Below are 26,878 nucleotides of genomic sequence, written 5' to 3' on the forward strand. Positions count from 1 at the left end.
ACTGTCTCAACTATATTTCAGGGTCTGATTTAGCATCATCCAGTTAACAAACTTAATTAAACATGTCATGCTGTGGAATATTTTGTGATGAGCCGTTTCCTGACTGAGCACGGAGAGATCCTGAGGTGTTGCTTTGAGGATACCATGTTCGGGCCAGAAATAGGCAGAGAAAGAAAAGGACAAAAAAAACGACTTTATATTTTACTGTTAAGAGATCCAGCATGTTAAGCAGCTCTGCTGGGAGTGGTAAATTGGAGCTGCTCATCTTTTACCCTGTGGCGGGAACAGAAAGTGTATTTTTCAGAGCTTGAAGATTAAGAATAGCAGCCTGGAGCTCTTTGCGGATTTATCCAAACTGCTGCTTTTCACATTTTAACACCCAAATCTGATTCTGATGACAGTCACACAGAGTGAAAAAAAAAAAAAACCCTCTGTGTCGGGCCGAATTTTCAGCCACATGTCCCACTTCTGAAGCTTCAGGTGGTAAGAACATCGAAAACATGTGGAGCTACTCATGAGGCAATATGTAAAAAGAGAATTATGGGATAATTTCTAGTTTTTGAAGTGGAGCAGCAGTCAATATCTGACCACCAAAGTTCCCACCAAACAATCCGGTGATGTCTGATGACGAACAGATGCTTTGCTCTTTTAATGTGTTCATATTCAGGCAGAAAAAACCCACACATGAGATATGATACATTGTTTCTCTATCCAGGTTTCTCTAGTACTGATTGCAACATCTGGTGAGATAGAGGCAGCTGCTAAACAATCATATGTTGTGAGTTTTTTTCTTATTGTTTTGATACAGTTCAGATACATTAGCAAGCACAGAATTTCTTGCATTCAGGGACACAGTTAATTTAGCTCACACCCTGTTTTGAGGTATTAATAAAGATTAATTTGATCCAAATGAACTGGCACCAGTGAAACTGCAAAATCCAGCCAGTCTCCATCAATCCACTCCCTCTGCTCCAGGCGTCTGGTTATAAGCAGAGAAGAAAATCTGGGTGAGCAAACTGAATATTTTAGTCAGCGGAGGAATTAAAGGACTGAAATCAGCAGATTAATTAACGAGACGCATTTCATTTTGTTTCAGGGGAATTGGGGAAACAGATGCTGATTATAAATGTGAAACGGAAACATGATGTTGCACATAGATTCATTTTGAACATTTTGGAAAAGACTGAACAAACGAAGCAAAAGAGAATAAATGACTATAAGGAAATTGTGTGAAATAGCAAATTAATCAGCAAAAGATTTTCAATAATCTTTTTGTCTTTTCCATTAAATTCTAAGCTAAAGCTTTAGTTTAGTTATAGATTCGGTTTCATGCTGAAGATTTGGGATACAATTTAATTGGTATTTACAAGCAGAGCTAAAAATAAAAAGTTTAAATTAGATGAAAAAAGGGACTAAAAACCAAGTTTAATTCTCCACCTGGCACAGGGAGGAGAAGGGGAATCAACCTAAAAATCTCTAAATTTTATTGATTGATAACTGGAGCAAATAGTGACTTCTTGAGGTCGCCGAGTCTCCATAACGATCATTAAACATTTCTGTGCCCACCTGGATGTTTGGGAGGAATGCCAAAAAAGAAAATTCATAATCACAAACGTAAATGCGGCTGGGACTTCAATTGGAACAGTGTTGTTACTTATCTTGCAATGCATGCTGTAGTTTACTTGAGTTCTATGTGAGGAAATAAAGTGGTTTTTGTGGAGTCTTATTTTCCTAAGGCTTGGTCTCCTGCTGCACCACAGAAACAAATATTGTATGGCGGAGGATCTGTGATGCTGTGGGCCTCTTCTGTTCCTAAAGGCTTTATGAGAGCGCGTGTTGAGCTTTTCAAAATATCTTCTAAAAACATCTTTCTGTCCTCACTAAATATGCTCTGACCTTTAGGGATGTCAAAGGAGAGACCCACTGATAAAAGCTGCTTGTACTAAGTGTTAAAACAAGTAGTGAATTGTTTTTACTTGTTTTTTTTTACTTTAAGTTTGCTTGGATATAAAAATACAGAATTTATATTCATTTCAAATGTAAAAAATAAAAGTAAAAACATAAATCTGTTTAAAAACGAAACAAAAAGTATACTTAATAACAGGACAAACAGCCAATTTCTTCAAAAAGGAACAATTAGGGCAAAAAAATAGATTTTTTTTCTTGTTCTTTTTCTGCTTTGCGATATGAAAACAAAATATGGGTTTAAAGTTGTAAAAAGTAATAATAGAATGCAGCCATTATCATTTAATATGGCAGGATTATCTAAGGACATACTTTGACTTGCTCCTTCTTAAGCGTGCAAAAAAGAAGATTGCTAATATTGTAAATGGTTAGATAAATAATAAAGCAGTCTTTGGGGGGTCTGCCTATACTTGTAATATTTTAGAGCCAAAGAACCAGCAGATGATTTATGCATTAACAACCAGACTTTTTTCTTTGTCCTTGACTGTTGCACTGAACTCAATTCTCTGCATATTTTTTCTAGCTCCAGAAGCCTAGAGACAAATCTCAAAATCAATAGTGCAAAGCACTGAGTGATGTCACATTTCTTCTCTTTATCTTTAAAAGACAGCTTGTCTTGTCAATCCCTAATTAAAGTAGAAGGTAAATCACAAGATTGCAAACTGTTTGGACTGCATTTGTTCCTCTCTACACAAGACTCAGAAAGGCTGCAGAATATTTTTTCCTGCTTGCAAATGATTTGATGCTAAACATGTAAATGTGCAACCGGCTGATTAATCCAGAATAAAACCCCTGCTTATATTTCCTAAATTACCATTTGATGTTTCACTTTGTGTTCATATCCAAAGAATGCATGAAAAACATTTGCATGATGTAACAGTTTGTTACATTTCGCTGTGACTGGTTATTAAAGTCTTAGTCAAGCACACCAGATATTCCATGCATATTTAACTTTTTCTATATCCATTGCACTGAGTTTAATCAGAAACAGATAAGCAGTACAGCAGCTGATTTTCTCCACATAGGATTCTGTGCACAAATAACCGAGCATTGGTTGTTTCATGTGGGCTGACGCTGGGGTCTTTAGAGAAAGGCTTGGCAGCAGAAGCAGACACTCAAGGAGTCAAGCCAAATTTGTAAGGTCCTTCCAAGCAGACGGAGAGTCACACAATGCTTGATCACGATGAATAATGAATGACTCATGGGTTCACTTTACAAGGACCTGTTCACGTCCACACAAACATGCTGTGTCTTCTCCTCGGTGTAAAGTGAAGGGGACCTTTTGGGGCGTATAATTTCTTCCTATTATTATTGGTATTTCTTCACATTAAATTCAAACAATGTCTCATCACCACAACACAAACCTCAGCTCTCAGAGTGCAAGATGTATGGATTTGAACATGTTATTTTGTCTCAAGCCTTCCAGTAAAATAGAACCACGTGACCTTTATAACCCCACTAACACAAAAAAAAAATATTTCAAGAACAGGATAAAAAAATGTTGTCCTGAAAACGCCAGTCACTGTAGATCAGTCCTTATTGCAAGTGACAGCAGACTTGACTGGCACAGCAGGAAAACAAAACAAACTTATGTAAAGAAATTTTCCAGGAATTGATGCTCCCTATGTGTTCAGATATTTCTGAAGTCCTCTTGTGAGGTAGTCAATAAATCTTTTTTTTTTTTTTTTTGTGCTGTCAAAATTCAAAATGCAATCAGAAAGCTCGCTTCTCGTTTTGCATTTTCACGGAGTGTCATTCGGCCATAAAACACTCTTGTTTATGAAACAATAAACCAACAGGCCAATTAGGCTGCAAGTGCATGCAAGCCAGTGTCTCATTCTCAAACAGAAAATAAATAAATAAAAAAAAAATAACAATTTTCAACCAGATCAGCTCAGCATCAATTTATCATCCCACTTCCTGGAATAAACTGGGAAGCAGAGGGTCAAATCTTGCTTAGCGTGCCATCATGTCCTTGAATGTGGCACTTGGAGTTAGACTGCCTCTAAATCTTTTGCTCAACATAAATAGCTCTTCTGCTCAATGTGGCATGCCTGAAAGCTCTGTTGACTCAGGTATCAGGGACACTAGAGGAGGAACAGCAGCAGAAACAGGTGCAGACTGCTGCAGAAGGGTGAGCTTTTCACACAGGTCAGGTATCCTGTCTCCATATGACCTGCAGCTGAATAAGTCATGTTTGAGTAACTCTAAGAACAACTGGGACAAAGACATGCACAGAAAAACAGTCCAAATGGTGTAATTAATTGCAAGTTTTCATGTTTAAACAGTTTTTTATTATTGTATTAACATTTTTGCTTGTTGTAGCTCTAATCACATTATTGTCTCCTTCTCAACAGAGTTCTTAATCATTTAATTCTTAACGTGTTCCTGCAATTCAAATCTTAGCATGTGCTAAAAGGGCAGCAAACTATTGCTGTATGTATAATTGTACATTTTTAGCAAGTTATTGCTTTACATATTTTATGCAACTTTATGAAAGAACAAACATGAGCAAAAGCTTTGTTTGTAAAACTTTCAAACCGTCAAACAACATTCTGACAAATTTCAAATGAACGTAATTCACAAATTTCAAACACGAGCTAACGAGAAAGAAAGCAAAATGGATTTTTTAATTTTCTACATAAACTTTAGGAGGAATAAACAATTTATACACAAACAACAAAGATTCTTTTGCACAATCCAAAAGTTCTATATTACTAAATGTTATTGCTGTTTTCTTTACAGAATTTGCTCAAGTAGCTCTATGAATTAGATGCTTGCAGCACTTAATCTGAGTCATTCTGGTGGTGTCATACTCAGTGTACAGATACATGAACAGAATTTTGACCTCAAGACGCAGCTGCTGTTTGCAGAATAAATAACATTTACTGGGGCCCTCTATACAAGCATTGAGTATTACTTCCAGTTACAGAGTATTCTTAGGTTTGCAGTTCACTGGATTTTGTTAGTGCGACTTTTCTGTGATTTATTCAGCATCAAGAGTCTGCAACGGCTGGCAGTGCAGCCAGGCTCTGTAGAGTCTTGCTGATTACCTGCTTACTCGATTCAGATGTGTTGAATCAGGGACACGTTGAAAAAGTTGAAGGAAACCAAACCTTGAGGACTGAAGTTGCAGAAATCTGCCTTAGTGTCTCAGCTGCTCGTTAAGGCATAACTGGTGGCCTCCTAATCTGTGGTGGATTCTTCTGCGACATATTTGATGGCACCTTCAAATAACACTGATGTACATGAATGTTACAGATTTAAATCAGCTTCTTAATCTGTCAAAAATATTCTGACAATATCTTTTCTACATCTGCCCCATAATTCAGTTACTAATTTAAAGATGTGTGAGGATTTATTGGACCCATCAGTAATAATTATACTGAATCAATAACTACAATAAACAAAATAACAAACTGAGGAAAGTGTGCAGTCAGGAATAAAAACCAAACATAAATCAGAGCGTGTGCAGCTAAATTGGAGTAAAGTGCGTTTTTACAAATTCTGCTTTTTATATTGCCTAAAAAAAATGTCCTGTACAAGAATACAGTGATCTGAACAATTACTGCAAATTCCACGACAGGTTACATTTTATATTTATTCATGACATTCATGAAAGTCGGTGACTAATCTCGTCCCGCTTTATGGAATCTGTCCGTTGTCAAAGAGTAAACCGCAATCAGGACTGAAAATGTTTCATCACCGAATCAGAAGCATAAATTTGCAATTACCTTTTCCTCAAAGTGCACATTAGACAAATGATGCAAGCGAGCTGTTCTCCTTAGCATAACAGAACAAATGAAAGCCCAAGCACTGCAGCTTTCCTCCTGATTTCTCCTAATTCCTCCTCTTGTTTGTCTGTTACACCAATAAAAATGTGATAATTGTCTATAACTTCACAGCCGAATAAATATTTCATTTAGTGGGATATGACCATTTAGACTTTGTGCCATTAATCCCACCTGCAGATGATGAAGACGAAGCCCTGAAATGATTCAAAGCCTCTGTGCATTAAAATAAAACAGGCGTCAGGGGTCGGGGATCTTTTATCAAGCATCTTCCAGGTGTGGCAGTGCCTCACATGTGCTGCAGTAGATGGATTAAAACACCCGGGTATCTATTGAGGTCAAGAGTCTTGATGTTCTTGTTCCAAATGGACTTGCACCGTCACCCAAAGGAAATCACTTCTGAATTACTCTTTCTGTTGACTAAGCAGTCTGCTCCTTTTTGCTGCTTCATCAACACGTTTAGCCTGTGTGTCAGTATGATCAAAACAGATCAAAACAGGATTTCAGAGTTTGTCTGAGATCCTGAGATCTGTCTGAGATCTCAGGATCTCAGACAGATCCTGAGAGTTTGTGGTTTGGATCATATAAGATAACATAGCTGCATTTGGAAAGAAGCAAAAAATGCTGCTGTCTTTTTAATGTACTTGCATTCACATAAAATAAATAAGTTAAAGAGAGCTGCACCAGTCAAACCTAATGTGTGATGTTTCGGGATATGCCAACCATTTCTGAGGAAAAAAGGATCATCTTCTCTAGATTTATGATTCTAGTTAAGTGATGAAGTGAAAAACGTCATGAAAAGATGACAAGATGATCATTTTTCCAATTTTGGGTCACTTATGTAAAGAAAACATTAAAACTGACTTTACACAGACATTTAACTGCTTTTACTAAGGCTCTTCAAACTTAGCTAGAGCGTACGCCTACCTGCAAACGGCATCACCCCAAAATATTCAAAAAACATTTACGTTTTTACGACCTCAGATCCATTGCACCAGACGCTGGAAAAGTGTTTCAAACGACTGTTTAGCTTTAAATATTTGTTGATGGGTTAAACCTTCAATGACAAATATAAACTCTGTATTCAGTGATTACTGTTAAAACTCATCTCTCTCATCTCATCAGAAAAAAAAAACAACAATAAATCAATTTCTCCAATTTTCTAAAGTCAATTCCTGATTGGTTGATTCAGCCCTTGAGACAGATCCTGAGTTAGCCGATATCGGACTCAGTCAGGAGACACAGAAGAGGACCTGAACCAGCAAGAATTATTGCCTGACAAACTCAATAAGAGGACGGATCACAGTGTCAGACTCTATTATGATAAGTGCTTTTGTTTGCATTGTGCACCTTCCCGCACTCATCTAATTTTTGTCTGACGTTCCCGTGAGATTTTTGATTCGATTTTCCTCCACACCTGGAATGTGTTCAGCATCCCTCAGTGACTTTCTTCAAGCAGATCGCCTGGTTCCAAATTTAGTATCGGGAGCAAACAAACACTTAAAAGAACCAGGAGAGGCTGAATGGAAAACTCAACTCTCAAGCCTCAAGTTTCTTCCTTTAAGCTCCCGAGAGACAAGTGAGAGTTAAATTTGAATTTTTAATAAATTTAGATTACATTTTGAATCTTCATTTTCTTATATACAGAAGGAAACATTTTCCCCTATGGCAGTATTATTTGTGTGTTTTCTTTTTACTTCTGATAAGTCAATATTGGAGAATTTGATAAATAATAAAAACAACTCTTAATTACATTAACCAACCATCCTTTTAGTTTTTTAACACGGAATCAAATGGAATTATTTAAAACTGATGACAAACTAAATTCAGAAGTGAAATTATTCATTTTACAGATTTTTGGAACAGATTTGACATTGACTGATTTATGCACATTAGCAACACAGTTTTACCCATTTTATCAATAATTAAATATATTTCCTGCTTACTTAAAGATTAATTTAAAAAAGAAACAGAATAATGTATCATTCAAAGTATCTTTCAAACACCAGTGATCCATTACATGAATAAATACCATGTTCGTATTTTCAGTTTTGAAAAAAAGTATTATTTGCTGTCAGTCATGCATGTCAAGATTATCAAAATACCTTGAACTTCTTGTTTGAATCACTGCATCCAAAAGTGTCACGCTGATTAACCAAAAACATTTAAATACATTTTTCTTTGATTTTAGTAAATGTGCTGAAATGATTTCTTTACCACCTTGCATTGCTCTCAGGTTAAATTTTGAGGGGAAATGCGTGAGCTGTTCAGAAAACCAAGCAGTCTTTTTAAACTGCTTTTAAAGACGTGTCTCAAATCAGCACAGAAAAACAGCAAGGAAAGAAAAAAACTTAAACAACCAAAAGGAAATAAACAGGGTTTTTATCTTTAGAGGGAAATTATTTATAGTTTTATAGTAGAGTTTCCATTTTCTATTTGTATATCATTTCCTTTGTGTTATACACAAAGTATTATTATGCTGAAATTCATTCTTCATTCAAAATTCACCAGTGCAAGCAATAAGTTATGGCTCTTGAGCAAGTCTCCCATAGTCAGTGGTGTAATTTTAATTGTTAGAAAGGACAAATGTTACATTGATTAAACATCTAAACCCTTACAATATTCTTTTTCTTTGTACAGCGCTTTGTGTAATGATTTATCGGTTCCACCACTAGAGGGAGAAATAACGAACCTCACAGAACTGATAGTAGGAAAACTGCACTAAAAGATAGATAGATAGATAGATAGATAGATAGATAGATAGATAGATAGATAGATAGTAAAGTCTGTTGTCTGTTTCATTCATTTTCACTCCACCTAGAAAAAAGAGGCGAGCTTCAGCTTCAGGAAGGTGGGGTGTGTCACGTGGTGTTCGTCTCCAGCCAATCAGGAGTAAGTGCGCATTGCGATCCTGTGCAGGGAGGTTGTTTTATTGAGGGGCTGCTTGCGATCAATGAGCGAGTGGAGCTGTCCGCCGTGCTGAAAGTTACTTCTTTGATTGGCTGTTTTTTGGCACCGCTGACAGCTCCACTTTCCTCTTTCCTAATGTAACAAATGACGGCATGCTTGCATTTTCACACTCTTTTTTTCTGCAGGTTTATAGTCATTATTTTTGTTTCCACAAATGACTGTTAGTGAATGATTGGACTACGACTGAAACAATGAAACCCCTGTTAAAAGGGCGGGGGGAGGGGGGGGTACAAAAACGGAAGCCCCTTGAAATGCAGAAAACATTTCTCCAGCATACAGGCTCTGATACCTAATTTGTTGCTGCTGTAAATTCAAGAGGCGTGGATGATTTGAATTCGGGCTTTTTTTTTTATGTCTCACCAGCTACTCAATCGCGGGTAGTTGGCTGTAATTCCTTGGGGGGATATAACTCTCCTGCTCCATAATAACACAGCCACCAGTGGTCCCATCAGTCTCTGGCTGAACACACAAACTCTGGTCATATGTGCTCCATACGGACCGACCCTGTCACAGCGCCCTGTGAGCAGAATGAAATCATAGTTTTAAGGTATGTGCAATGAAACGATGTCTAGTATTTTATATTTTTTTTTACGTTTATTCCACCATCTTCAGTGTGTTTTATTGAGGCTCTATGTAATAGATAAACACTTTGGTGTTGTAGCAAAAGGAGCCATCGTCATATGCAATTGCAAATATTTTATTCCATCTGTGTATCTTTGTCTGTCTCTCTTTGCAAAATAGCTCAAATTCAGCTGGATTGGATGAAGAATCTATGTGAACATGAACTCCTCTCCACATACGATCAACTGGATTTAAATCCGGATTTCATCTGGGCCATTCTAGCCCACTTTGATGCAAAAACATTCCTTGTCTTCAAGGACTGCTTCGTATTTGGTTCTCTCCATCTTTCCATCAGGATTCCCACAGCATGATGCTGACGCCACCAAGTATGCACCCTTCATGAAACGTTACTCTTTAAAATTACATTTTACTGCAGATGCGGCAGAAAATCATTTGACTTTTGTTCCCACCGCCTTTACATGCAGAAACTTTCATTATTTTGTTTGTGAATTTTATTTTATTTTATTTTTTTACAGAATAGCGAGGCAGTCAGATCCAACATCTTCTTTGCTTAAGCCAGGACAGGACACACAAAAGCAATATGGGATTGGACTAACAAACTTATTAACCTGTTTAATGACACCAGAGTAAACTGGGGCTAACTACTGCATCACAGTGCACATATTTCTTTTTTTGTAAAAGATGTTCAAAACGTTTATCTTTTTTTTTCCTGCTTCAACTTCATGACTTAAATCTTAATTAAATACAGATTACAGATATGTGTGTAAATGCTTTAGAAGACATGAAAATGTTAATTGAATATGAATAATTTTGTGTCCGTATTCAATGTGTTTGCTGTACTTAAAGCAGAATTGCCCAAGTTCAGCCCTATCCAAGTCCAAAGCTGCTGTCCTGCCACCCATCCTCTCTCCAGCTGAATCAAATGAATGGCTTCTCACCTAACTTCTGCAGAGTTGAACGACTACTGATGAATTTCAGCCTTTTAGCTCAGGCTTCTTGGTGAAGGGATGCATCTAAGAGTTGCAGGATAATAGCTCTCCAGGGCTGGGGAAGCCCTGATTTAAAGCAAATAAATAAATGTGAAGAGGACGTAAAGGGACGCTTAGCTTATGTGTGGCTATGAAGAGATATTTGGGTGGAATAATAATAATAATAATAATAATAATAATAATAATAATAATAATAATAATAATAATAATAATAATAAAATAGGTTTTTATTAATTAAAATAAATGTAATGGTATATTTAAAAATAATTTGAATAAAACTGAATACGCCGAAAATTTTAACCCTTTTCGTGGCACAATTGTCTTGTTAAATCGATCTGCACTGATAGTTTGTACTGATATCGATAATATCAGGCAGAACTTGACGTTCCAACCTTCTTCGTGACGTCGAAACAGTTGTTTTGGTCCCCCGCCCGCCCTTTCCTGCCCCCACCTCCCTTCCTGCCCCCCCCCCTCTGCCCAATCGGAGGTCCATCTCTCACATTCTACCGGAGCCGAAATGGATCTGCTCATGCAGCGGCTCCGTCCTCCTGTGAGGAGGACCATAACGCCCTTTGTCGGGTGCTCTGTGGCTCCTGACCGCTGCTGTGATCGGCAGCACTGACATGGACACCCCCTTCCAGCTGCACAACGACTTCTTCCCAGAGCAGCAACAGCAGCTCCAACACTGTAAGTACCAGCACTATTACTGCGGACCGGAGCAGCAGCAGCAGCGCATCGGCAGGCAGCACGACCAATGCTGTACCTGCAATAGCTGCACCACCTGTGATGCGAGAAAAAGCCTCGTCTTTCGCGGGACGTCGCCGACCACTGTGGGAACTTTGAGGACACCTTCCGAGACGTCTTCGAGGCAGGGCTGCCAGCACAGCACCGCCTGCGACTTCACACCTTCTAGTCATGGTAGTTCAACCAGACATCATCATCCTCACCACCAACATCATCATCAGCAACAGCAGCAGCAGCAGTATCGGCAGCGGGGCAGCCAGGGGAGCAGCCACAAAGACAGCAACTCCTACAATGAAATAGCCATGAGCAGCTGCAGATACAACGGCGGCGTCATGCGGCCGCTGAGCAACTTGAGCTCGTCCCGCAGAAACATACACGAGTTCGATTCCGAGTCCCAGCCTCTGCAGCCCATCTCCGCCGCAGATGCGTCGGACACTCTAGTATCCAAGCCGGAGAACAATTCAGCAGGGGCAGGCTGCGGCCACAGCACCGGCAAATCGGGGAAAAAGAAGAACCAGAACATTGGGGAGAAGCTGGGGCACCGGCGGGCCTTGTTTGAGAAAAGGAAGCGTCTCAGTGACTATGCTTTAATCTTTGGGATGTTTGGGATCGTTGTTATGGTTATAGAGACTGAACTCTCATGGGGAGCCTATGGCAAGGTGCGTATTTACTCAAACTTCACGTCCCGCTTGGGCGATTTAGTCACTGCTCTGCTCTGTCACTGTGGATGCAACTCGTATATTTTAAACAACTTCTTCCAAAAGTGTGGAAGAAAAGTCTGCGTAGTGCAGCGTCCCAACACATACAGGCCGATTGGCCCTCTGCTGCCCAACCATAAAAGAGAACACTAATGATTATGATTTAAAAAAAAAAAACAAAAAAAAAAAAAAACTGCAAAGTCCTGGCTTGTTGCAATGGTGTAAAAAGCACTTACTATATATATTTTTAAATTGTGCATGTATTGTCATCATGTTTAGTCTTGTTTGGCTTTCGTGTTTTCACTCTTTTGCAGGAATCCCTGTATTCATTAGCTCTAAAATGCCTGATAAGCCTTTCTACAATCATTCTCCTGGGGCTGATTATCATTTACCATGCGAGAGAGATACAGGTAATGTCCTAAGTCGTTTTCTTCATTCTCCTGTATAACTTTTTATTTTAATTTATTTATATTTTTTGTGGTTTTAGCAAAGAGATCAACTTCTGGACACTGTGTATGATGCTGAGGTGTATGATCTCTGTTGGGCTGCACTTTTAGGTGTAATTCCAGTTGTGGTTTTTGATATGGGTGATAGCGGTCACTGCCCAGGGCGTCATCCCATCAGGGGGTGACAGAGTCTTTTTTTTTTTTTTTCACCCAAAGCATGTTTTTTATTGCTTGCTTTTATATCAGTGGGGAGATGGGAAGAAGGATTGTGACATTCACACCATCAATGCTAATACAATACAGATCTATGTGTTTTACATGTTTAGAAATGCCTTATTCTGACAACACAGTTACCGTCCTCATAGTGTCACATACAGTAAATCCTGTCCATACTTTGGTCTAGATTTTGGCTGCAGTGTTTCTTTCTCTCAGCTTGCCAGACAACCTTTAAATCTCAGAGGAAAACGTAAAACAACAACAACATCTCTTACCGTTTACATGTTATTGCACGTAGCGGTGCTCAAAGAGGAAACACATCATTTTCTCATCTTTCTCCGCTTGAATGCAGTGATAATGTTTGGTCTAGCCTTCACTGGGTTCACCTTTAGCCTTCAGCCTCTTTGGTAAGATGAAAGTGTTTTTATACAAAGCCCCAGACTGCTAAGAATCTATGGTATCCTACAAAATGTTGCAGCAAAATTTTGAACTTTTTCAGAGATTGATTCGTTCACAAAATGACAGAAAATAGAAAAGATTTGAGGAAATGACACTCACATTTTTATATCATTTGGCAAAGACAAATAACACCCAGTGGTGTTTATGTTATGTCTTTTGCCATTTTTGTACTTTTTTCACTTTTATTGCTACTAAAGTTATTAAATGTGGTTGGTCTTTGCAACTTCATTTATTCATAATTGCTGTTAGCACAGATTTTCTTAGAATATCATGATTCAATTTTAGAATATTTTAATCAACCTAACTACAAATATATTTTCTCAAACATCTAGCAGCAAATAACTTGTTCAGCAGCAGAATAAATACTAAGAAAACTGTTCCTATGAAGCAGAAATCAGTACGACTAAAGTTTTAATTTGCTCTGATTAGTTGTTTAATTAAAACATTGTTTTTAAATATGATTGGCTGTGGGGGTTTTTGTTGTTGTTTTTAAAATTTTACTAAAGATTCTCAAACTATAATAAAGCAAATTATTTCTCAAAAAGTCAAGTGTTAGTTTTAGAGATTCAATGATTTTGTGTTAATATTTCCAACTTTTTTGATGTTTTGAAACAGATCAACTTTCAAGACGCTCATGACAATTAGATGATTGAATTTTTAATTTTGCACACATTAATCCTGCCTAACAATGGTGAAAGTTTATCCTTTTTACATATAAATGGTAAACGGCTTCTACTTGTACTTTTTTTTTTTAATCAAATCCAAGATCTCATAAGTACTTTACACTAAGATATGTTGTTCATACAGTAGCTACAGTGGAGCCACTGGCTCAGACTGACAGAAGCCAGGCTGCCACCACCAGCATGTTAATATATGGACAGAGCAGGGGTTTGAACCAGCAACCCACTGGTTACAAGTCTCCTGATCCTCCTGAGCCATTGCCCCAGAGTAAAATGTAAAAAAAAAAAAAATCCTCACGATGAGCCAGTACTGAGATGCTCTAACATAAGTCTTTTCTAACATTACCTTGGAACAGTGTTGCACTCTGTCTTCCTGTCTTCATTCAGTTCATGCAATTAATTGTGTTATTTTCTGCAGAGTGGATGCATGCTGCCTGAAAGGTTTCATATATCTGAAGCATACTTTTTTTTTTTTTTTGATTAAATCAAAAGGAAAACTTCACTTGGAAGGAAATGCGACGTAAGCGGTTCTGCAAACAGCGTCATATTTAATCATGCTAATGCTTCGTCTTATGCATAAACGAAAACTGTATATTGTGAAACGCCACAAAAGCTATACGCTGATCCTGCTGGTTTCTGTCCGGTTTACGCTTCCCTGCAATATTTATAGATGCCTTGCACTTTTCTCTCTTTTGCTTGGATGAAAAAGGTTAGCTCTCTTCCTTTCTTTTGATCTAAAGTCACATTATCAGTTGAATGCATCAGCCTCGTTGGTAAATTTAGTACTCACAAATCCCACAGGAGGCTCAATCATCGCGTTGTGGCACTGCTTTCAGCTGTGAATCTTTCTTCATAAAGTATGACAGCAAAGCACCGACATCACTTCCACATTTCGTCTCACTACCTTGGAGTTTCATTTTCCCTGCAGGCAGGCCCAAGTAGATGCTAGAAATTAGAAGGAAAATCTGTCTTGTGTAGAACTTTACAATTTATTTTTACTTCTTTTAAGCTCTGCACATTTAACTTTGATGTGGTGTGAGTTACTACATCCAGAAATATATTAAGATTTGGGAAAATATTGCGACAGTTTTGCTTTTGAACCTCAGATTTAAGAGTGTTGCTTTTGATCCTCCATTTGACATGTGGTTTTGTTGGATCCTGAGAAGTCCTTAGAGGGATTTATTGGAAAGGTGCTAGTAGAGCATGTCTTGTAAAACCAAAGCGAAATCTGGGACCATATTTTCAGCACAATCTCAAGCTTGTTCCCAGTGCAGGTTGGACTCCAGGGCTCTCTCTTGTCTCTGATGCTTTCTGTAATTTTCATAGCCTGGCTCCCAAGGCCTAGTTTAGTTTGACATGGAAACATCTGTAAATTTCTTGTTTTCAGAAGATGTGGCTCTGCTAGCATCGCCTGGCCATGATTATTGTGGAGTGCTGCAAAAGTTTTTACGTAAGTCAAGTAAAGAAACGGTTCTCAACTTAAAAAAAAAAAAGGATTACAACCATTCAGGTTGCCCGGTCAGTCTTTTTCGAGCAGAACGTATCTTTGTGACTTGTCACAATCATCTCTGAAAGAACAGAATATGATCGGTTGGAATCAGCGTCCTCTTTTGGCAGGGTGTTGATCTCCACCAGATTGTGTTTAAGCTGCTGCTTCTCCTCTGTATCAAAAGGAGCCAGCCGATGTGGTTCAGGCATCTGATCAGGCGGCCTGTTAATGACTCTTTTTTGGAGGATTTCCATCCAAATCCCATTTAAAGGTGATAATGGGAAAGACCCAGAACTCAGTGAAGGAACTTCACATATTTTATGGCTTCAGAATCTCAGGAGATTCCTAGAATAAAATGAAAAGTGTTGCTGGAAAGAGGGACGTCTGGGTTTCCCTCCTGGACACGTTCCTTCTGCAGCTGATTCTCAGAACAGCAGAAAACAATGAATGGATCAATGAAACTTATAGCAATTATCTTGTTATTATTCCACGTATAGTTGAAACTTGATATTTTCTTGCACTATATAAAGGAAACTAACGTTTTTACTGTCTGGCTTTTCTGCTTAAGGATTACCAACATTATTTTCAGTTGCTAAATGCCAGAATAATAAAAGTCAGTTCAAGTTTATTTGTGCAGCACATTTCAGCAACAAGGCATTTCAAATTGCTTTACACCATAAAAACATTGTATAGTCACCAATTATGAAACAGCAATACACGTTACATTTCATCAAAAATCATCAAACATCAAATATAACGATTGATGTTCCAGTTACCATGAATCAAAGGCAATTCTAAACAGGTGGATTTTTAGCTTGTGCACATTAAAATTATTATGCATTCAAACATTTTGATGAACAACCAGATGACATCGAGCAAGGAAAAGTCTGGGTGATGCTTGGGTGCAATTTCCTACCAAAAGCAAAAACATCTGAAGCCAGTAAGAGTCACATTACTAATGAAGCAAGTCCTGCACAAACATTGACCGAAATGCCTCTTATAGAGGAAGACCTTACATGTGCTATCCAGATTAAACTGGATATATTTAAAGATGTGTGCTGTGATTTGATGAAACTAATTTGCAGTCTGTTTCCATAATGAGAATCAAACCTGGAGGAAAAAGAGGAATGCTCGTAAGTCTCAGGACACCATTCCACCTGTGAAGAACAGCTCTGTGGCTTCATGTTGTCTGGTTGATTTGCTGCGTGAAGGATTGATAGATGTCATCATGAGGAAAGATCATTAAGTGTAATTACTGCAGCATCAACTCTTTGGGCACAAGTGGACGATGACCCTTATGCACATCACCAGGTTAGTCGCAAAGCGCCTGAAGTCCAGCGAGGTCAATGTTTTGGAGTGGCCGTCGCAAAACCTTGATCTCTACTCCACAGAATATTCGAAAGCAGATCTGTAGAACCGTCTGAGAGCAAGATGACCTACAAACTGTCTTAGTTACTCCAGTTCTGTCAGGAGGAAACTATTGTGAGACGTTTCCTGAAGAAAATCTCTCTCTTTCAGCAGAGAAATAATATCAGAGAGGCAGAAAGAAAAGTTTAAATTGTTTTTTTTTGTTTTTTTATACAGCGAATGTAAATATCTGGTTTCAGCTGTGCGTCTAATCGTGAATCCTTTTTTAGAAAGACATTTGATTAACTAAGTGGAATAATTCAGTTTTTCTCTCAGGAATAAAAATGACACCGAAGCCCTCCTTTCCCCCCTGCTATCTCAGGAACGCTGAAATGCTCATTTTAGCTCCAGAACAAGCTCGTTTTGAGCTGCATTTATTGTCAGCCGATGCATATTTACCCCACAGGAAGGCTCTTCAAACCTCTTTGATCCGAGCTCCTCCGACAGTCACATCAAAAACCAAAGCATGTTTCACACCAGATAGCTCTCCCTTCACAAAGAGAGTGGTTTTTCATGTAGTGACCTAAAAAACAAGAACGTCGCCGCAATTGTTTGCCACAGAGTCGATTACTGCAGCTCGGTTTTCACCACAAATTCTCGATAACTGTACTCTGAAGATGAATCAGGAAACATTATCATGTCTTGCTCGCTGCTTCTTGGCTCAGGGTCTTGTAAATGTAAAAGATGATGGGAAGTTCTGTCTCCCAATTCATCGAACCCCACTGGGATGTAACCATCATCCAGTTCCTTTTGCTGTTTAGATCCAGCTCACCGTGTTTGCGCTGCGACTTCCACCACACCAGCTGTTCCTTTCCTTCCTCGCCTCGGGCTCTTTTTGTGGCGGTTCCTGCTACTCTGTCAATAACCGTTCCCTGCAGACTAACATATGTGCTGGCACACACACTCACATAAGGATACGCGTACACGGATGACTTAATTCCAAATTAGTCTTGATCACGACACACATGTATAGATGTGTGTGTTTCCTTTTCATGCCCTTCAGCCTCCAGTTTCACAGGACGAGAAATGTGGGAAAATCTCTGTTTAAAAAGGTGGAATAAAAACCTAAATTTGTAGCTTTTATGTAGTTTTATGGTAGATTTAGTCAACACAGAAACTAAATTAAGAGTTTTATTCCAGATTTTGAGTAAATGGAGGACCTTTTAAGTGATTTGACATCAATGGCTGGTTGCAAAACTCAAATGTTTCAACCTGCTAGCTGGTGATTGTAAATAAAGCTGAAGAATTTAGAGGTAGTCTTGTTTCATCCTCTTAAATCCCCTTTCTTAAAATCACCATTAAACAGGGCAACACCATTATTCTCAACAGTTACAGGTTTGAAAGTCTCACATTGACACTTCTCAGTGTTATTCCTGTCAAATAGTTGTTTTTCCCTCGTTTGACGGTGTTAAATATGTGCTGAAGTCAGTATCCGCCCAACCCCTGACACTCTAAAACTGGCTTCTCTAGGCAGTGATACTGGTTTTCTAGTAGGTTCCAGTTCATGGCAGACTTCAGTCTTGGAGTTTCCTGGGTTGTTTCAGGATCTCCTCACAAATCCTCCTTTAATCTGGGCACAGTTTGTGTCAGATGTTTGAAACTTGGATCCGAAACACATGTCCAAATGGATAAAGCTGGATAGCATTACCATGCTAGGAAGCCAACCAATCTGTATTTAACTCTCCTAATTCTGCCAAGAAGAGTTGTCCAAGATTAGCCCAAAACAATGAAAAAACTTTGTTGATGACTGCAACAAAACACGCATTTCTTTGAGGTTCAATTTGCTAAAAGACATTTATCCCATCGTAAGTAGGGAAGAAGGTATCGTATTTTCCAGACTATAGAGCGCGCCTCACTATAAGCCGCACCCACAAAGTCTTTTTTTTAAAAATGGAAATAAGCCGCTGGTATTTTCGCCGCGCTCGGCGAAGATACCAGCCCTGCGTCTCATTCACGCCGAGTTTACGTGCAGCGACTATCGATCTGTACCGCCAGATCGACAGCCTTCAACTTAAAAGCTGCATCACATGAACTTTTTCGTGTTGTTTCCATGATGAGGGGCTATGAGTTTGAAAACATTTCTCCGTCGTGCCCGCTGCTAGCATGTGCTTTTCCTAAATGAAAAGCAGCACTTTCTTCTTTGATTTCCAATTTTGACTTCCAATGATTCACTTCCTGCTAAAGAGCCCCCTGGTGGTTGAAGAAAAATCCACAGAAAAGCCGCATCGGGCTACAAGCCACATGGTTCAAAGTGTGGGGTAAAAATAGCGGCTTATAGTCTGAAAAATATGGTATTTATATCAATCTGTAGGTATAATTTTGACCCTGTGAGAATTAAAGAAATTCAACAATATATTAACTTTTATATCCGGTTCTTTTCAGAAATAATTTTTATGCAAATTGTTAGTTATATAATCAGTTCACTCTGGGAAAAACATGGTTCAATAGAGCTTTAAACTTTTTACATTATAAGCATTCATGCCAATGATGAGTGTATGTAAACTGCAACTGGAGAAGAGTTTTAAGGGGGAAAAAAGATGCAAATCAGATCATTTGATCAATGTTAGATAATAGTGGCTGAGAGGCTTGAAAGTCTGTAATGAAAGCGAAGGAAAACCATCTGTGCACAGTCAGCTATCAGATCACAACCACCCGCATTCCTCAACATTAGAAATCTATCACTGGTCTCAAACTGAGATAGGCAAGATGTACAAGTAGCTTTTTTTTTTTTTTTTTTTTTTTTACCCTCAAAAAGTTTGCAAAGAGCAAATAAATGCATTTTATAACAGGTTTTATAAGATGTAGAATAGATCTGGTCAGTTGGTCTGGAAAAAATATTCACTCTTCATCTTAAAGACTGCATGAAAACTAATATTCCAAAACAGCCCCATTAAATTTAAGGAGCCCACACTGAACTAAATTGGAAAGTGTATGGAGAAATTTCATCTTAGCTTTAGTGCAAGCTTCCAGTTCCACAAGCATCAACCCTCCGCTTTAATGTGATGTTTCCTTTTTTGACCCTAACTTCATTTCTCGCCACAAAAGTGCCAACGTGTTTGCAGTGTTGCAAAATAGATTTCTGCCTCTAAAGAGCACTTTTTCCCCCTGCTCCTGCAGTGGAATAGATTATGCATGCACATCCATGTGTACTCACAGATGCCTGTCAGATGTAGAGGCATAAGTCAGGATGATGAAATGTTTCCCCTCACTATTTTCAGAAATCCCAAAACTGATTTCCTTGTCAAGCTCCGGAAAAGGTTTTAAAGCACAAACACTTTCCCCCCTGGCATAACTGAAAACTCCCAAGGTTGGGTCAGACGAGATGGAGACTGAATGCCAGTTGTTGCTATAATTGTTTTATGGAAACATCTGCTTTACTTTTGCAGAGATATGGTGACCTACTGAAACAGCTACATTACAACAACAAGTCAATACAGTGTTGGCCAAAAGTGTTGTCACCTTTGGATAAAGATGTGTAAAAATCATGAACATAAATTCATATTTGTATCACAGTTGCATAATTTTGCTCTCTTGATTTTAGAAAACTCCAACCTTTAGCTTGAGTGCATCTATTTAGTGAGTAAAAAATAAGTAGTTTTAACAAGATCGATATTATCACTATTGCTTAAAATATATGCAACTAAAATTTCAAATCTATGATTTGTAGTCCATGTCTGTGTACGGGTCCCAGTAATTATGCCATTTGCCTTGTAGCTCTTCATTTGACACTTTTGCCCTGTCTGTTTATTAATGTTGAATCATGAACATTGACATTGACTGTTTTTGAATTTCTTTAAATCGGACCATGACATGTTGCTTTATAAGACATTTTAGCCTCCCTCACGTTGTCAGAGGGGTTCTGTTTAAATTATTGCTCGATCCTACAGATTTAGCAGTAATCAGGCCTGGGTTTTACAAAACATTGTTTCCAAAACAATGTGACAAACCACCGTTAATTCAAATGTTTGTAAAGGACAAAATGGCATAAATAGCTGCAGAGTCAGTAGCTCTGCTGCCATGCAGGAAGAAACCCCCGTCCTCATGCACACACAACCCTGCATGGATGGATGAAGTCATCAATTAAAAACATCATCATGCGTTTAACTCAACATCTGTGTCTGATATGGAAATTTGTTGATAATAGTAAGATGTAGTCAAATTAAAGGCTGGATTTTCTTCATTTTTAATGTCAGATTATCTTACTTCAATAAAAGATTCATTTATTTAAATGTGTATATATATTCCGCTATGTCAAATTGTCTGCAGGTTCGGAAAAACTACCATCGATGAATTTATTTATTCACAATTAATTTTTTTAATCTTGACTTTAGGGCAAGTTTGGTGCATTTGCAGCAAAGCATGAGTATGATGAGTCTGTACCTCTGTCGTGACTTTGACTTCCCGCTGCCTAAACCTGATACGAGCTGCAAGGAGCCGGGATCCTCTTCTTGTCATCTGACAGCTGATGAGCTGAGACTTTTTCTGAGCAGACACAAACTCACATCAAGGACCTCTTTGCTTGGGAGCTTCTGTTTTGAGGACGCCATATCTCTCTTCACCTCGCAGTGACAGTATTGCTGAGTTTTGCGAAACTTTTTTTTTTTTTTTTTTTTTTTTTTTTTTTTTTTTTTGGGGCCTGTCCTGTTTTTTGGTAAAAGTCAGTGCTGACAGACGGTGTTAGACCGCAAGAAATATAACACACTGCAGTGTCAGAACTTGCACCAGCAAATCCGGCCGAGGCTGAACTCGACCGCTCTCGTCGAGTCGCCTTCCCTCTCCAGGTGCTGCCTAATGTGTCAGAGATATGCTGCAACGTGCAGGAGGCGCTCCGCATTTCTCAAAGTGAAATCTGTCCTCTACCTGAGAGTCCAGACGGGAGTCGGATAACCAGCGCTGGCTGGTGACCTCAGCGTTTTCACTCAGCGTCCAGGCTTTCAGCAGCAGAGACGCCCAGTCACGCCAATCCTAAAGATTATTTATTGATGGTATTTACTGCATGCAACTTTAAACATTCAGATGATTTTGGATTATTAATGCACGCAACTGGGCTGCAGCCGCTGCTTTCTGAAAGACAGGCAGATTTACGCGCTCTGACTGGAACATTGCTTGAGCGGACAAATTGCAAATGCAAGTTTCAGACTTAATCTGGAGAAACAAAAGCAAACTGAATCTGCAGCAGCCTCAGATTTACTCGGCAAAGTGGCCTCTTAGTGACTCGCTTTGATACCATAAATAAAGCATTGCTTTAATGCCTAATTGGACCGAACCTCTCAACCTAATTTACTAATGAGACTGAGCGATTTAATTCTCAATGACAAGATATATGTTTCCATCTCCACATTACACAGATTAAATATTGAGTCCCATTCCATTAGTTTTATTAGGAGTTGCGAAACCAGTAACTAAACTAACCGGTGTTTTGCCTGAAACGCTTCCAGGCAGGCAGCTCCAAGTTCATGCAGGGAATAAAGCTTAAGACCTATTCAGCTGTGCTCTATATCAACCTCACGTGAATAAACTCCTACGGTGATGAGAAAAGGGGCATGCACTCTGAGTGATTAGGCCGCATTTTGAGTCCATCAGGAAACAAGCTGACTATCCGAGAGAAGCAATGGAGGAATTAATGTGTCTTCAGTAAGACGCACTGTGCTGGCTGCTTCCTCTTTGAGGTTTGTTTCACAAAATTAGGGATTACTCTGTGTGCTTCTTTACTCTACTGTCAGTATCAGGCTGTGATATTTGGAAAAAAAAAAGTTAAATATTGTAAACAATATTTTTCATCTGCTGTTAAGCTGCTAATGCTGATATCTACCTTAACTACCTATGTTGGCATAAATAGTCAATATTTATAAAAACAATTACAAGCTTTAGGTGAAACTTCAAGTCTTCTCACATCTGAGAATTATGTAAAGGTGGTTTATTATTATGCTTCCTTGAACAGATTGGGTCAGATCTATGGGCTACGCAAATCATGTTTATTAAACTTTTTGCACAAAATCATTTGTAGATAATGAGATTTCAGTCTGCTCAACTGTTCCCATTTTGAGATCCTTTCATAAAAAGCTGTTTTGGGGGCCTCTTGTCACTTTGAATCCAGAGAAGCTGCTGCTGGCTACGTCACCCAACTCAACGTTTACACCAAACATGAAAATGTCTGCAAACAGATCCGCAATTATACAATCATACTGTTTTTAAAAGCAGAAGTAGAGCCTCCTGAACACCCAATAAGAACACAGCAAGCGCTTTCTGAACAAAACATCCAATTGGAAGTACAAAAATGTGCAAGATGTGAATTAAAATTTAGACTGAGTGGAGAGTGAATGAATGAATGTCCCCTTATACTCAATGATTATGATTTTTAAATAAGAAGAATTAGGTCCAAGCCCTCTACTATGTGTAAACAGCAAGCATTTGGAATGCTGAGGTGGTTCATCGGTGCATCTGCCAACTGCAGTATAAAATTGGGAAATTATAGCATTGTGTTATTATTCTAACATTTTTATAGCAGTGGATTTCCATCCAAATCAGTTATGAAGCCAGTTTCAAATGAGGATTGATTCAGAAATTCAACATTTTGTAAAACTCCAAAATCGTAACTGAGTATGTTACCCTTTTTTTTCATGTGTGTGAATTTTTCTCACTTATTACTTTTGCATCCATCTAGTTACAGTCATTGCTTTGAGATTTTCTTCGTCTGCTTCGGAAAGTATCGCTTCAGGCACCAACAATACTGAGTTTTCTTAGAAGACATGACATGACCTGAGAAGTAACAACAAGAGTTCAAGTTTTGCTTTGCTCCCTTCCTCAGACAGCCTGGGGCAGCGCTTGTCGCAGTGGTGAGCAGACAGATCAGTCTGACAGAAGTATGAAAGAAATACATGTAGCGAGAACAACCCTTTGACACTCTGGCCAGTTGAGAGGAGACTTGTAGATTTATGTCGCACCGGTGGGTAATTGTAACATAACACAACATTCCTGTTGTGACCCAATGTTTATTACTTTAATTAAAACAAATGTCTTATCAACATCAAACTTTTTCCAAAAGCAAATCACTGATAGATGCATAACTTTATAGGAAAAATAAGGACAAATTGTACAGTGGTAAGTTTCTCAGGTTATGACAGTCCTGTGTAGGATTAAATCAAAATCTTTCATTTAAATTATCTTCAGGAATAAAGTTATAGATAATTAACAGCAAATGAAGGTTAGGTGAGTACAAGCTGCCTCCTAGAATTGTCTTCAAGTTCTGCAAGTTTCACATCCATTGGTTTTCTTTTATATATTTTAGGCACCAAAAACCAAAGACGAAAACAAGTAATGTCCTAACTGAGCCCTTTGTACGCATTATATGCAGAAACGCTAACCTGAAACCACTGTCATGCTACTGCATATCCACAATGCACTCAGATTTTGTCCAAAGCTAGCTGAATTTAAGTACATATTACATACTAAGGAATAAAATATGTTTCAAACACATTAAACGGGGTCGTGAACCAAATATTCACTTAACGATAACAACAAAAGTAATCAACAAATGCAAAGAAATCAACGTGAATTAGTCTAGCAATGAAAGAGCAGTAAGAAGATATAATGCAAAAAGGCAGAGAAGCCCAAAAAACCAGCGGATAAAGTTGATTTCCTGGCTCTGACTGTATATTTGCTGTCCTGCTAGAAGGTGAACCTGAATTACGTTGTAATGCGACATAATGTGAAAAGTTTTGAAAGACATTATTTTGCAAATTAATTAGGAAAATTTGCATTTACAATCATTTAAAACCATTCATCAGAAACACACACAGTGTGAGGTTTCTGTTTTCCTCCATATGTCTGTCATAACTCCTGCTTCTGCTGTGAGCAGGGGATATTTTCTCATCTGATGTAAAGGGCCCTTGGGGGTGTTGTATTTCAGGTCATCCATTACTATAATTGCTTTTACACACCAAGTAGGCTTTCCTCATGCAACCTAGCCTAAATGTTTAATTACGCAGTTTTAAGGTTAACAAACTTCGTAATTGCTTTTGACAGGGCCGGTTTGTTGCCTAAAACGTACAATAAAACGTGGCCTGTGCTTTGTGCAAACACTACGACGTGCTGAGCTGCTTCAGGAGCCTCAGTTCTTCCAGTAAGAAACTGTAGTCAAGTGCGGTCCCAGCTTGTGTTTCATTGTCTACATTACACTAAGTTGGAAAGCCAAACAAGGGCAAGCTGTGGTTAGAGTTACGCACTTCTCCGACAGATGTCAGTCCGTTCAAGAAGCTCAGTGTCAATCATTTGAAACGAACAACTGCCCTTGAAATTTTAATGTATATGTTTTCTTTGGTTGGAGAGGAGACTCATGGCGGGTTTCATATAAATGTAAACGAGCTGCAGAGGCTCTGTTGGACAGTTGTACCGCTTGTTCAAGGACGTGTGTTAGTTGTTGCATTTTCTGCTTTGTTCCTAATGTGCCAGCTTGTTGACGCTTTTGTATTTCTGGCACAGAAGCTTTTTGGAGCAGAACTGACTCAGCGGCGTGCAGCGTGCACTAAACTCTGTGTGTTAATGTGACGCGGTTGGGAAGCTGAAGTGTTCACAGTCTCTTTAAAGCTGTCAAATACGCAAAGCATTCATGTATGTCTGCAAGAGATGTGGCAGCGCGCACTTTTTTTTGTTCGCTTTTTTTCGTCCTTGAGATGAGTGCATTAAACAGGAGCGTTTGTTCTTTTGAATTTGACATGTGACGTTTTTTTTTTTAATTAATTCTGTTTTGTATCTGAGCTAAATTTACCATCTAGGTCACTGATCCCATTAGCGCTTCATGAGTGGTGCGGTTCTTAACTTCTATAAAAAGAATCCCAAACTGAACTAATGGAAGATCGTCGGCTAACCGCCCAGTCATGATCTGACGCCACGATTCAGCTGAATAGGAACAATTATTTTTTTAAAAAAATAGTAAAACAGCCATGTCGATGGAAAAAAAAAACTATTAGCTGTATTTCTGCAACTGAAGTAGATTTGGGTGTAGAAACTTAGATATTTTCCAGTGTTCATTTCACTCTTACCCCAGTTATTGCACATTTGAGCAGCATCCTCGCTATATGTGATGCCTGGAGCAAAGCAAACTACATCAAGTACCATCAATACAGTAACAGCGAACAGTGAATTTATTAATCATCTTTTAATATAGACAAGTAACACAAAAGGCTTGAAGCATGGGTTAAAACTTATTACCAGGGATTATATATATATATATATATATATATATATATATATATATATATATATATATATATATATATATATATATATATATATATGTACTAAGAACACTTTAAAAAAGGATGAAATAGCTAAATACATTTTTAAATACGTTTTTAAAAAAATAAATTTTTAAAAACAACAGAAATTTGAAATTTGGCAAACTGAGTGAGGAAATGTTACAAAATTAATTTCAAATACAATTACAATTCCAAAATGCTAAGCTCACAAGACCAATACACTTTATTCTGTGAAAACTGAAAAGATAAGCTTAAAAATAAGGAAACATTTTCTAAGAAAAAGTAAAAGATTTGTTTTTGTTTCATTATCTGCCTTATATCGAGGATCACCGAACTATGATCATGTATGTTTCTGATGTGTTTCTGCTTCAGCACGCCTGATTCAAATGCCTCTATTGCCGTCTCAGCTTGTCATCAGATGCTGCTGAAGCATGTTGATCACTCATTCATCTTAAATCAGGCGTGCAGCAGCAGGGAAACACCTGCAAAACATTCAGCACAGAAACCCTGCAGGACAGAGGTTGAGAACCTCTGTTTTGTTGAAAACCCCAAAACAGGCAGATGTGTGAGACAGAATAATGTGATTTAAGAATACAAACTACAACTTATAAAGTCCAAATTCAAAGCAAATGACTGGAAACGAACAACACCGTAGAGGCAACAAGCCAAACCACAGAAAAGCGGAGGATGTGGCGAGGAGATGAAGCAATTGAGAGGCTTTTAACTGCTGGGAGGATTGATGAGCAGCATGAGAGCCGGGTGTGTGAAAGCAGTGGAGCTGGGGAATAGCCTGATCAGTGGAAGAGAAAGCAGGGTGACTAATGGAAACAGACTAAACACAGAGGAGCTGAGCAAGACTGCAAATGGTTCAAACTGAACCAAAAACCTAAACACTAACAGTGAAATGGGACTCTAAACCGGTAGTGAACAGAAGACGAGGAACAACACAGGAACTAAACATAAGGAAATCAACTTTTATTTTCTTCACCTTAAATTAAGATAAAAACCCAAGTTTTTCATCTGAGACATATTATGGCTCAAGTCAAGAATCTTATATATATAATATATACAATCTTAAAACCAATTCTAAAAAGAATTGGTTGCAAATAAAAAAGGTGTATGTTGGATAGGTAGAAGTGTATTCCCTATTTTGGGTTTTGGTCTTAATAATCTTTGTTGGCTCTG

General features: G+C 38.3%; 1 protein-coding gene across 2 annotated transcripts in view; it reads left to right on the plus strand.

The window, feature by feature from the left end:
• The first annotated feature begins 10,772 nt into the window (after positions 1-10,772).
• Positions 10,773-26,878, plus strand: part of kcnn2 (potassium calcium-activated channel subfamily N member 2) — a 35,713-nt gene continuing 19,607 nt past the window's right edge. For both annotated transcript variants that reach the window (XM_015050281.1, XM_015050282.1), the window contains exons 1-2: positions 10,773-11,700; positions 12,054-12,149. In XM_015050281.1, coding sequence (XP_014905767.1) covers positions 10,921-11,700; positions 12,054-12,149 — 876 coding nt within the window. In that variant the 5' untranslated portion in view covers positions 10,773-10,920. The remainder of the gene's footprint in view (positions 11,701-12,053; positions 12,150-26,878) is intronic.

Source organism: Poecilia latipinna, unplaced genomic scaffold (genome assembly GCF_001443285.1).
Source record: "Poecilia latipinna isolate Pla-1442-1.1 unplaced genomic scaffold, P_latipinna-1.0 Scaffold982, whole genome shotgun sequence".
Classification (NCBI taxonomy): Eukaryota; Metazoa; Chordata; class Actinopteri; order Cyprinodontiformes; family Poeciliidae; genus Poecilia; species Poecilia latipinna.